At 39.7% G+C, this 13528-nt stretch overlaps 1 protein-coding gene across 1 annotated transcript in view; it reads left to right on the top strand.

The window, feature by feature from the left end:
- LOC101852523 (squalene monooxygenase) overlaps positions 1–11744 on the top strand; it is a 15429-nt gene extending 3685 nt beyond the window's left edge. The window contains exons 4-9 of the mRNA XM_005090078.3: positions 696–897; positions 1281–1377; positions 2018–2303; positions 3941–4276; positions 4912–4999; positions 9907–11744. Of these exons, the coding sequence (XP_005090135.1) occupies positions 696–897; positions 1281–1377; positions 2018–2303; positions 3941–4276; positions 4912–4999; positions 9907–10102 (1205 nt within the window). The 3' untranslated portion in view covers positions 10103–11744. The remainder of the gene's footprint in view (positions 1–695; positions 898–1280; positions 1378–2017; positions 2304–3940; positions 4277–4911; positions 5000–9906) is intronic.
- Positions 11745–13528: the final 1784 nt, after the last annotated feature.

Raw genomic sequence — 13528 nt, forward strand, 5'->3', positions numbered from 1 at the left:
GGGGAGTTGGTGAAGTGGAAAATCCTTTAAAAAAGGGAATAGAAATACCTCCCGTCAGTGCTGTTCAATTCAAATCTCTCATATTTACTTTCTGCACTGTTATTGTTTTTTGAGTCTTCTCACCTTTCCTCTAGACGTCTTTGTTTTAAAACTAACCTCATTTCTTAGAGAAGGGGAGCACAATTTAGCCTTTATAAATCTTTGATAGCAAAACTTTCGTTACATTCTTAACTCTTTCTTGGCCCTTAGTATTTTTATTTTTTCTTCCTCTGTCACTGTTAATTAAGCATTGAGGGGAGATGCATTTTGATATGGTTGGCCAACTCTGCTGCTCTTTCCACTAGTTTCCACTGTAGTGTTGCAGTTTCTTTGAGTTCTGTTGACTTCCTCAAGAATTTTTTTTTCTTTTTTTTTTTTCTTGCCTACCTCTTCTTCTGTTGCTTGAGTACCTGGTGTTATAGGCTCTCAAAACTGGCTAATTGGGTGACATTTGTAACAGATGTCCAAACCGTTTTATTCTCTGCTTTTTTATGAAATGCTGGCAGGTCTCCATGCCAACAGTTGCCTTTACGTATTCTCTTCTTATCTTTTCTTGTGATGTCTTGGGTTCATGATTACTACATGACCATATTTTAATGCTGTCTTTATTTGAAGATAGTTGAGGACTGAACATTTTTGTGATTGCATATTTTCAGAGTGCACCAGTGACTTGGATGGTCATCAGATCAAAGGCTATGTACTTCATAATTTAGAGGCTGAGGCAGAAATTGTCGTGCCTTACCCCAAAGGTGATGACCCGACAGGCATCAATGACTTTGAAAGTGTCACAGAAGGAACTGCCTTTCATCATGGAAGGTTTATCATGTCCCTTAGGGAACAAGCAAAAAAAGAACCCAAGTAAGTACAGCTGATAGCTTTGATCAGTGTTTCCAGGGGGCTGATAATTGTTTGAAGAAAGGTTTCATTTATGATGACCACAATGGGAAAACGATAAAAAAGTTACGGATTTGAAATTATTGTATTGTTGTCTTTACTTTAAAATATATGCACTAGATTTCCTAGTTTGCTCTAGGATGTATCTAACAAGGTGGTCATATTTTTAGTTGAGACTATTTTTTTTCAGAAAGTACAATCATCTGTAAATCCCATTGATGAGAAAGTTAGGTGTTGTCACCATTCTTTAGTTTCTTCATACTTTTTTTTATTAGTTATTCTGTGTTTGCAGTTGTTGGGTAGAGCCTGTTGTATCTATTAATTATAAAATGACTTTCTTCTACCAGTGTCACGTACATTGAAGGAACTGTAACGAAACTGCTGGAGGAAGATGGAGTGGTTACTGGTGTCCAGTACAGACAGAAAAGTGAAGATGAGAGTAAGGTGAGAACACAGTCGCTGTCATTAGTCATAGTATTCTATAGTTTTACATTTGATGAGGTGTTTTTGTTATGTTCCATGTCGTTTGTATTGCGAGTTTTGTGCAAGATAAAATTGTAGTCAAAATAATTTTATCGTTTGACCTGGCTGTATTTAGTCATTCACATTGGCTATCAATCGAAAGCTTACAAGAATTGTTCGTTGTTCGTGTTTATGTGTAAAATTTCCTTTGTTTATTTGGGGTTTTTTTCATCCCTGTTTCAGCTGTTTGTTTTTAATCAAAGTAAAAAAAATTCTTCAGGGAGGGAAAAATTCTGATTTTTTGGGTTTATTTTTGTAGCCAGTTGGCACAGACCTTTCTGTTTTGTCACTGAAAGTCTTTCTTTTAAAATACCTATCATACCAGCGTATTGATAGCTACTGGCCCATAAGTCTTACCAGTTGTGCTGGCAAACTAATTGAAAAAATGGTCAACACATGATTATTCTGGGATATGGAGAAAAATACCTATACACTTCCTTTCATCATTTGATAAAAAAAAAAAATTCCTTCCCAGGAGTTGTACAATTAGTCTTGGATGTGGAGAACCTTACTTATGAACTTCCTTTCGTCATTAAAAAAAAAAAAAATTCTTTCTCTCCAGGAGTTGTACGCCCCATTAACGTTTGTGGTGGATGGATGCTTCTCCAAGTTCCGGAAGACCCTGGTCTCGGAACCTGTCCGCGTCACGTCCCACTTTGTCGGACTTCTCTTGGAGCACTGCCCACAGAGAATTGACAACCACGCCGAGCTGGTGTTGGCCGACCCGAGTCCGATCCTGGTCTACCAGATCTCATCCCACTCCACCAGGGTGCTGGTGGATATCCGCGGAGTTATGCCGAAAAACTTGAAGGATCATCTGTTGGATAAAGTTGCACCACAGCTGCCAGGTGGGTGGTTGGTTGGCAGGTGCTTTGGTGTTGTTTGTTCCTTCTTTCCTATCAAACATCTGTCAACCTTATCTTTCCTCCTGTGGATGGTTGGCAGTTGCTCATGTGTGGTTTTCTCTTTCTTTCTTATCAAACGTCCACCATCATGATAAATCTCTCCTCTTTTTCTTTGTTACTTTGTAATAGTGGCGCCTCTAATCTTCCGCTTTTATGCGGCCTTTTGTGGTGCAAGTGCCATAAAACCCTCGCAATAACTAAAACTACCTGGTGAATAACTGCTGATGTGGCAGGTTTTTCAGCCTGCCTTGTGCACGTTGTATTTTGTGTGAGACTATATTGTAGTTAGCCTGCTCTGTTAGCTTTTTCCCCATTATTCTGTCTGTCTGTCTTTGTTGATCAGTGGTTCTTAACTCACCTTGTTGGAGGTACCGAATCCAGCAAGTTTCACACATGACCCTTGGAGTGGGGTGAATGAAAAGGATATAGTGTGTGTGTGTGTGTCTTGACCTGTGCCAAATCCCTGAAACTGGTTGGCGAAAGTACTTAGGTTGGACTGAACCCAGGATAAGAACCATTGGTCTAGATCTATATATATGCTGTTGTGCAGGAGGCTGATTGTAAAGTGATACCTCAGAACTGGTATTGTGCATGGGTTTGGTTACACCACAGCTGTTGTGTTACTTATGTCAGCTGTATCTTTTATCACCTGGCCTCACAGCTGTCTGTTCAGTAGTTTCATTTTGTCTATCAAGATTCACAATCGACACATTTGAGTCCACGTATTTTCAAAGACAGAAAGCTGTTGACATATATTTGTCTAGCAAGCTGAACCCTCTGTACCCCCTCCCCCTCAAAGTAAAAACATTAAAAAAAAACCCAACAACAACTGACCCCCCCCCCCCCCCCCCCCCCCCCAAGGTACTCTGGTAAATTCCTCCTTAAGAAGGGAGGAAAAAAAGGAAAAAAAAAATTTTTTCTTTTCCCGGCAAAAATGGGGAAGGAAATTTTGGGGGGGGTGGGGGGGGCCCCCGGGGAGGATTTTCCCTTTTTAATCGGAAAAAAAAAATATAAACCTAAATCCCCCCCTCCTTCTTTTTTGTGTTACTCTCTTGTAACACCTTTAATCTTCGGCACTTATATGACCATATTGTGTTGCGAGTGCCGTAAAACACTTACTAAAAAACCCCCCAAAAACAGATGATGATATCTGTCATCTCTGATGAACCTCCTTATATTTTGCAGTTTTGCAAGTGATATCTGTGGGTGTTGGTGGGTGCTCTTTTTTTTTCTATCGGACCTCAAAGGTCCTTATCTCTCCTGTTTTTTTTTGGGGGGGTGTGTTATTCCCTAGTAACAACTCTAACCGTAAGCACTTACATGACCTATTTATGTTGCAAGTGCAGTAAAACTCTTATACTGGGTGCCCATTGGTTCAATTGGGTCGGGTTGGTTTGCTAACCAGATTGAGGGCGCGAAGCGGTTATCGTGGCACAAACCGATCGCTGGACTCAGCGCCTCAAAAACAAACGCGTTTGCTTTCAGCGACAAGTCGGGCGATTTACCCGACCCGACCTGATCCCATCCTCAGTGGACACCCGGTGTTACAAAAACTAAAAATTAGTGCCCGTGTATTTCAGAGCACATCCGAGAGTCGTTCCGGGACGGAGTCATCAATGGGAGAGTGAGGAGCATGCCCAACAGCTTCCTTCCCCCCAGCCCCGTGGAGCGGCCTGGCGTTCTCGTGCTGGGCGACGCCTACAACATGAGGCACCCCCTTACAGGCGGGGGCATGAGCGTCTGCCTCAATGACGCGGTCATCTGGCGGGAGCTGCTCCGAGGAATTCCCGATTTAACGGACTATGAGGCCATCATCAAGGCCCTCAGGGTTTTCCACTTGCGTCGTAAAGGCAACCACTCGTTTGTTGTGAACGTGCTGGCCCAGGCTCTGTATGAGTTGTTTGCTGCTGATAACAGTAAGCTGGTTCCTTATGTCTACTGGGCTTTTAATAGTAGTAAAGCGTGTAGAGCATGTTGTAGAGCGGGGATGTGCGCTATGTAAATGCAATTATTAATTATCATCAACAAAATCTCAAGTACTAAGTTCCATGTGTATGTCTGTCACCACTGTAACAGGGAAAAGAAGGATGGGACAAAACTGAGTTGCTCTTCTTTTATAAAAAAAAAATATGGTATAAATAAAGAATTCTTACTTTCGTAACAGGTTGATCTTTGTCTTAAATTTCTGGTTCTCATGGAAAAAAATTTCATAATCCTCCATGTTAATGGCTGTACCCTCAAAAATGCTTCCTCATGCCATAAATGAATTTTCCACCCACTATTTCAGTCAGCACTTTTATAATTTAAAGTCATTTTTTGGACATGACTGCTAAAAAATGTACTTTTTGTCAAAGATATGCCCAGCATGTTCATATTATCCAGACTTAAATGAACCTAGCAGGAATAGGGGGAAAATTGTAACAGAAGTAAAAGATTATTTTTACTGAGTTCCCATTTCTTCTGGATTGATTATTGGTGAACTTTAATCGCAGTTGAAATGAAAGTTGTGGCTAGCATGCTTACAATGACGTTGGATCTCTTTGACTTTCAGAACATCTTGTCAGCATGAAGAAGGCGTGTCTGGAATACTTCAAGCTGGGGGGAGGGTGTGTTGCAGGACCTGTCAGCCTTCTGTCTGTGTAAGTCTTGATTTCTTTTCCTGGGTATGTGTTGCAGTTCAATGAAGAAATATTGATCTCTCTTGCACAGAAGTCGAGATATGAGGGATTTGAGAAAGTCGAGGTTACCTCATGCTGTCCCCGTAGGATTATGCGATTGTGCGGCCGCGTTTTTTTTGCGTAATTCTGCACATTTGCATAATTTTGGATTCCCCGCGTTTTTTCATGTTTTTTACCTTTTTTTAAACAAAACAATTAATTTTATTAATTAAACGCCTCGCCATGTGACTAAAGGGAAATAATCACCGTAATAAGTCTTATTTAAGTCAAAGATAGTGAATAACAAGATGGGCCACTCAGCCAAAAAAGTGTCCGCAGGAAGTATGCTCTTTGCTTCAGATGTCTGTTTTGAAGCTCTCTTTTGTTTTTCCAGAAGAAGAATAGGAATAGCACCTCCTTGCGTGCGCAGATCGACTGCTGTTCATCAGCAGTTCGGGTATGTTCAGTGCGGAGTTTTAGTTTTTAAAAATTTTAATGACCTCTCACCTTTCAGTCTAAAGTCAAATTAAACGAAGAAAACCATCATCCTTTCCTCCGGAAGAGGTTTTTTTGTCAGCGTAACCATTTTAAAAAAGCGTTCTTCCGAAATTTATCCCAAAACTTGCTAGTTTCACTTTGATTTTTAAAAACTCAAGTAGGGTAACTCTGTTCACAAAGAGTGCGCTTTTGTGAAGAGGGCGCCACCAAATTTTGAGGACACTTTTTTAATTGGCTAAAAGAGAGAAGTGGCCCGGCCCATCTTGTTATGTACTATCATTGTTTAAGTGAAAAGTTAGTTATTTCCCTTGGTAGAAGATCTTGGTTATGGTTTGGGATTTTGTTCCTTGAGCATGTTCAATTTTTCAATCCACCAAGTTGTTGTTCTCATGTCTGCTGATGCTTCATGTTTGACAGGTGTTCCTGATTTTAGTAATGTGTCAGCATCAGAGGTCCAGATGTCCTTTTTTTTTTTTTTTTTTACATTTTTCTTTCCCAGATCTAGATTCTAGATCTAGAGTCACGACCCCCTTCGTGGGACACCTCCCTCAATGGGACACTGACTGAATCTAGTCGGTTTGATCGCGTCTCGTTAAAATTTCGCGGCTTTCAGCAGCCCAGTTTTGGTTTAGATCCAATCTAGACATATTTTTCTTGGATCTGCAAGAGTGGCAGCCTTCTCGTGACTTTACTTTTCTTGTGAGACCTTTTTTTTCTTCTCAGTCGAGTAGGCGAGTAATGGCCGCCGCCATTTTTACCACTTTCATTTCTTTTGTGTGAAAGTTCATAAAGGTACTGTGAATGACATCATAAGTTTAAAATAGCAACAACTGGCCCAAAGGGTCTTCCTGAAACCTAAAAATAGTATCAGCCAGGGTTTTTTCCTCCAATCAACCACTGTCCCGAGATTTTGGCTGTCCCATGTGAGGGGTACTGTCTTTCACTATGGAACCCTAGATGGGCCAGCTCCCCAGTTCAGGGTGTGAAGCCCTAGATGGGCCAGTTTTCAATATTCTAGTGCTATCCCCTATCCCTAACATGGGACAGGTGGCCCATTAAAGGTATTGGTTTTAATGTGGGACAGGTCCAGTACTGCTGGACCCATATATGGGACGGCTTCCTATATGGGACAGCTGCGACATGGTTTTAGTTTTGAACTTAAATTGTAACAGCTACTCTGTTCAAGTTACATGGGACAATTTTTAATGTTAATTCTTGAAAGTAACCACTCAGTCTACAGAGAGAGACAGTGGTACTGATACACTTATGTTTGAGTTTTTAAGTGGGACAAATTGGCATTGATCTCTGAACTTTCATGCTAGAGTGGAGTTTTTTCTTCAGCACTATGGCACCATCAAAGCGCCTTGCCAACTCTGAAGATGCCATCCAGGCTACAGTGGATGCTGTTCAGCCCCCCCCCCCCCCCCCCCCCCAAAAAAAAAGAGCTTTAGGGAAGCCTTCAAGCAGTATTAAAATTGTATTATTTATTTAGAGACAAAAGGATGCCATTTCAATCAGAACACCCCAAGCACTTAATGGGAGCCAGAGAGCGTCGGTCACAAAAGAAAAAAAATTTGAACTGGTTTAAAAAAGCAAAACAAGACATTAGCAAAGTTGATCCAGGTTTGCTCAAGTGTCCAGAGAGGATTTACAAGTATCAAAAGTGTCCTGCACCATGTGTTGTGAAATTGTTACAGCATGCATGTTTGTTGGGAGCATGATGATATATAGACTATAATAGACCTATATATATGTCATTGTTCAGTGTATCAGTACCACTGTTTTAAAGTGAAAATGAAATTTACATGCACAAATGAAAGCAGAACATCAAGCAATGAAATTACATGTTGAGTTTGAGTACATTAGTGTCCCAACAAGCTGAAAACTAGGGGTGTCCCATATTGGGTGCCTTAGTGTCCCATGTGAGGAGCCTGTCCCATTTGGGGGGTAATTAGGATTTTCTGACACTGTCCCAAAAAAGGTTGGATTACTAACATAAAATACCAAGTGCCAAGCATGGGACACCCCTCAAATGGTCCAAGGGCATGTTACTCTTCATAACAGCACTAAAAGAAAAACATTGATAACTGGATTTGAGTCTGAGAGTGATTTTCCCTACGTGGGTAGCTTAGTGGCCCACGAGTGGGGTCGTGACTCTAGAGAATCTATATCTACAGCTGCAAGTTACAGAGGTTATATTTTTTAGTTTTTTTTGTTTTTTTTTAACAGATGTGTATTGTTTTCTTTCCAAATACACTACAAATTACTGATACTGATATGTTCTGTTAAAAATTTTTCTGTACTTAAAATATAAAAGTCATGAAAATTTGTGTTGAAAAAGTGCAAAACATGTTGCGAAAGGTGTTACGGTAACTTGCATAATTTTTGCATAATTTTGCATTTTTTGGGCATAATTTGGCCATCTAAATTCGCATAATTCTACGAGGACAGACCTGATGTCACAGGTAAAATTAACGAGAAAATAGCCTCCAAAGTTTTGTGACTTTTAAACCATACTTGTTCTACTAAAATATTTTTGTCTCTAAACATTTTTGGGTAAAGTCAACCTGAATAAAAACATGTTCTTTAAATGATGAAGGTTTCTGCGAAAAAAAAAAAAATTGGATAAAAATCACTCAACTGGTTGAATAATACAGATTTCCCTGTTTCCTAAAATTTCACTAGCATCTGCAGGTTAAAGACGAGAGTTTGATCCCTTGGTTGGGAAGTCTTATTTTGTTGAATATTTCTATCTGCTTAGACATTGTATCCCATTCAATCTATGTCGGCTCTGACACACAGGGTCGAAGCTACCCACCTCCTAAATGATCTAAATTGTGTCCCGGGGGGGGGGGTGCAGAAAGTCAAGGAGTGCAATCAAGAAAAAAACCCCCATTGATAATAGCTTTGACAAAGAAGTCTGTTTCTCCTTAACTCACCAAGCACCGCTCTCGCAGCATGCGCGGTCCGGTAAAATTTGCGTTGGGGACCGCGACTGAAGCGTACGCAGGTTCAACTAAAAGTGACTATAAAGTAAACCCAGCAGTTTAAAAATGCTTACAAATAGCCCCAGTGGTTTAAACTAGATATTGACAAGCTAGTTCTTTGTGGTTTGTGTATATAATCACTTTTAGTGCGAATAAATGGGTTATTTGTCCAACGGACTGAACAACTGAAAGTAAGGAACTTCCTCGTAGTTCGTTGTTGTTTCTCGAAGCATGGCACAACGAGATGTTTCGAAGTTTATTGAAACTCTCGATAATTTTGGTGAAGATTTAAGTGACAATGAAGTATCAGATAGATAACTTCATAAATCAAAATGTGAATTTGCCTAGCAGTGATGAAGATGACTGAGAAATGACATTAGACATAGATCTAGGTCTGGACCAACATTGTGTCTCGATCGTGAATCTGACTCGTCAGCGAGTACGCAGCTTGGTCCGGCTGGGGATCATGATAGATCTAGCCCCAGTACTAGTTCAAATCAGCCCTTAAAGTGGTGAAGATATATATACCCAGACTTGAAATATCTAATGACAGATCTAGTCCTAGTACTAGACTAGCAGCACTGACAATGAAAACACTTCTCAGCCTGTCAGAGAGGAAGATCTAAATCTAGATCTATATTTTTATTTATTACTAATGCTTCATTCTCCTACGCACAAACACACACTGCCACAACTACTTTGTGTAAGTTTATTTGATTTCTGCTTTGTCATATCATTTCCTTTTTTTTTCCAAAAATTTTTTTCTGGGGCAAATTTGTCCCAACTTTCAGTCCCATACATTTTTTTGTCATTCATTTTTTACAAAATGTGTTTATTGTGTCTGTTTCATATCTTATTAAATAGCACTCTCAATTTCAAAGAAATAGCATTTCATTTCAATTTTTTAATGAATTTTCAAAAAATGGAGGAAATGGGTGGTCCACTGGGGCTTGGAGGCAAATCGGGAGGTGGTGCTCAGTGAGTTAAATGAGTTAAATGAATATTATGCTTACAATTCATGAGAAATAAATTAACACAGTTTTTAAAAAAGCCTGTTTTTTGTGCATTTGTTTATTAAAATAAAAGCCTTTTGGGGTCATACACATGGAATAGACATTTTGCTTTTTCCCTGGGTCTTTTATGTTTTGTTTCTTTAGGTTCTTCATGGCCTCAGTTCACTGTAATTGAGATGTGTTGGTGGCAGAACTGATAGCACAAGGTTGTTTGATTTGAGTGAAGCTGTAAAGACTGCGAAAAAAAAAAAGAATTCAGCGGAGCAGACTTAGAACTACCTGCAAAAATTTTGATTCAGAATGTAAAGAAAAATGACGTCAAACAACGTGTTAAACGTGAATCTTGTTTGTTTATTATTGTTGAACCTTTTCCCCCCTCTGTCATTTTCAGGCTCAATCCCAAACCTCACATTTTGATCGGCCATTTTTTTGCGGTGGCGGTGTACGCCGTATACTTTGTGTTCCGATCGGAGCCGCTGTGGGCTCTGCACCGAATGCTGTACCGCTCGGGGATGATCCTGCTCAGTGCCTGCGGAGTTCTCTTCCCTCTGGTGTGGAGTGAGATGAGATCTGTCATTCTGACATAGCCCTTGCGATCACAACTGTGCCGTATGGAAGGATGTTTGGGAAGAGTTTCTGGTCGGAAGTTATAAAAGTATTATGTGCGTACAGGATCGCTGTATTTTCTTCAGTTAGTGTGTGTGCCGAAATGCTTGATTCTGTCTCTGAATGAATGGTACATCATATTTATTTCTGTAATTCTCTCGCAAGGTCGTGACACATTTTAGGAAATTTTATGGAGTTCCATAAACATGTGGGGCGTTGTGGAGTTTGTGAGTTTTGTGGCAAGTCACCTTCCCTGATTGTTGGCAAGTAGTTCTACTATACTGTCCTCAGCCCAGAAAGTAAACTTTGTCAGGAGAGAGAAAAAATAGGTTTCATTCTTTTAGTGATTGTACCTATATTATGTACCTTTTCTGGCCTTCTTTCAACTTTTAGAATTTGAATTTTTACCAAATGTTTCTTTGCATTTCACAAAATATTTCTCTTTGAATTTTGACAAAATATTAAAGCAGGTACAACCAATACCCCAGATTAAAAAACTAAAAAGAAAATAATTTTTCATTTGGGTTCAGTGGGTCTGAACAGCTTGCTGGCATTATGCTGGTTAAACTAATATTTCTTTTTCTGGACTGATCCGGAAATCATAATAGATGTAGATGGCTTTCCTAAGTTATGGCAATGAAGACAAAAAATGTATAATGACTTCTTGACGTGAGCCACACACTACTTTGTCTGAGCTGTTTCAACACTCCTCGTCTGCTTTGAGTGCTACGTTTAAGATTTGTCTGATCAGGAAAAAAACAACTTTGTCTTATATACGACCAAATATTGTATGAAACTAGATAAATGATTGTAAAGAGCTTGAAAACATTGTTAAGCCATCTCGTCCAGACTATGATTTGATTCTAGTCAAAGCCGAGGTGGAATGACGTGCCTTAAGGCAATGGGTGTCCCTGGGGTACCAGCACTTCCTGGACAGCAGATGTTCTCATGCAGACAAAAAGTTCTCCAGTGACCTGGCATGTCAGAGAAAGGTTCCTCCTACTGTGCCTTTTGTCAAGCAGAAACACTCCAAGCATCGATGACCAACTGGGCTAGCCACAAGTTTTTCATTCCGTGATTTCGCATCCGATTTAAATATCAGCTGTAATTTGTGTCTCTGTTCTGATTCATTTATCCGGTTTTTATTATTGCCAAATATTTGAACACCTTGAAAAATGAGCTTTTGTTTTTATCTACATTCTGCTTTTTCAAAATTTCGTGGTTTATAGCCTGTCCTTGCTCGGTTTGCCTGTTCTCATTTTCCAACATAATATGGGGAAATCATATAATTTTCCCAGACACCACAGCCAATTTGCTAATGGCACTTGGAAGGTTAAAGAAGAACTGATATTGTGTACAGGAAAAGTGTAAAAGCAAATTGCATACAGTCACTGTCACAAAGGAGGATTACTTTAATTTTTTAGTGCTCTCCCTGCAAAGTATAGTCAAAAAGCAAAGTAGAAACAATGTACTCATTATGTATTTAATGCCGTTACAAATGGTTCCTGAACTCTTACAAGTACCTCGAATGCTCTTTTGAACATTTTGTACTCTTGGAGTATGAGAGACCAAAGGTATTTTTAACAAATTAAAAAATTGTACATACTTTTAACAATTTTACCCAAATTAAAATGTCATACGTTCGTGTTTTTGCCAATAGTATGTCAAAAAAGATTCCCTGGTTTTTCTATTTTTGGCTTGAAACATCCTTGGAAAAAACACCATGTACTGAGTCCACGAAATGGGAACTGCGATATTGCTAGGGAGTACTGTACTGATTTTCGTGTGACAGAGGATATAATGAATGAATGTAGATTTCTCATCTGTCAATTGTACAAAAGAATGTGTTTGTGCATGTTTTGTTGAAGGCTATTACAGACTGAAGCAAGTTGTCTCACATCATGTATTGTATGTCCCTAACACTGTCACTGAGATTTCCCGTAAAAGAATACTTATTATGTTACAGCAAGATTTTAGTTGTAAAGCCGGTTTGTGTTGTTATTATTTTAGATAATTTTATTTGCTTTAAAAGGCGTTTACTTAGCAGAGTTATTACATGCTAAATATTTCCAATCAGAATTTATTGAAAACTTGAATTTCGTTTTGAACCTCAAGGATTGTCAAGCATTGTGGGTGGCAGAAAGGGGGGGGGGGGACCAGTCATGACCCATTATCATTGAAGTTCTTCTTGATTGACTTCAGAGAAAAACTACTTTTACTTTTGTCCAATTTTACCATGTTGGTCTTGTTGTAGATCCCAGTGTGAAACCATGACCTACTTACAGATGATTGGCAGGTGGTTGGAGTTGGAGGGCGCCATTGGTAGATTCTACTTCTTTCGTTTCCCTATACTGTTTCTGTCTGTCTGGCTGTCTTATTTTTTCCTCCGTACTGAACGACCATTGTTGTGTCCATGTGCATCCCTTTACTCAAACAAATAGACAAACAGCTGATTTATGCTTCTGTTCTGTACTCACAAAAAGGGCATAGGGTGCTCTCAGTTTCACTTTTTAAGCTTCTATGCGTATATTTTTTTTGCTTCTCCATGTTTATTCGGCTGTTGCCAAACAGAATGAAGCTCTTGTTAAAATGCTATTTAACAGCAATGTCTAAACAAAATGAATGTACACTATGTTTATTTCACGTTTTGTTTTGATTTACATTGTGAACAAGTGTCATGTTTCCCTCCACCCTCCCCCCCCACTCCCTCCCAAGCTTGTTCAACAGTCCATATATGTTCAAATGGAAACTTAATTTTGCTCATGCTACCACGAAGTACCAACATGAAATAGTTAAGGTGTTGGCCTCTCATTCAAAGGTCCCTGGTTCAAATCTGGGTAGCGACTGAAAACATTTTCTTCTCTAAAACTGTCTCCTTTCACCTCCTTTCCTGCTCTCTAGCATTGTTCTGTCGTCTGCTTTCGTCTCCTCTTCCTGTCCCCACCACCTCACCTCCTTTGCACCCTCCTCTGGGCTTCTGACTCTTTCTGCAGTCTTTCTACTGCTACTCCTTGGCTCCTTCTTACTGTCGTCTTTCAGCTACACCCCTGATCTTCTGGTAGGAAAAATCTACACCTAGCCTTCTCGGACAAGGGCGAAAAATCTCGGGGGTCCCGTGTGTATGTTGCTCACGTTAAAGATCCCTTGGTGGTCTAAAATCTATAAGAGTAGGCTTCGGCCGCCACCCGAGCTAATATCAAAATTTCCTACCTACTGAAAAAGTTTAAGGTGTCCCGCGTGCTCATATGACCTTATAATGCAGTTGCGAGCGCCGTAAAACACTTACCAAAAAAACAAAAAAAACCCCATTGGGACTTATATGACCGTATTGTGTTGCAAGTGCTGTAAAACTCTTACTAAAACAAAAACATTGGCTGTCAGAGTGCAGAGAAGTGCTCAAGCTGGTT

Source organism: Aplysia californica, unplaced genomic scaffold (assembly GCF_000002075.1).
Source record: "Aplysia californica isolate F4 #8 unplaced genomic scaffold, AplCal3.0 scaffold00012, whole genome shotgun sequence".
In the NCBI taxonomy this organism is placed as follows: domain Eukaryota; kingdom Metazoa; phylum Mollusca; class Gastropoda; order Aplysiida; family Aplysiidae; genus Aplysia; species Aplysia californica.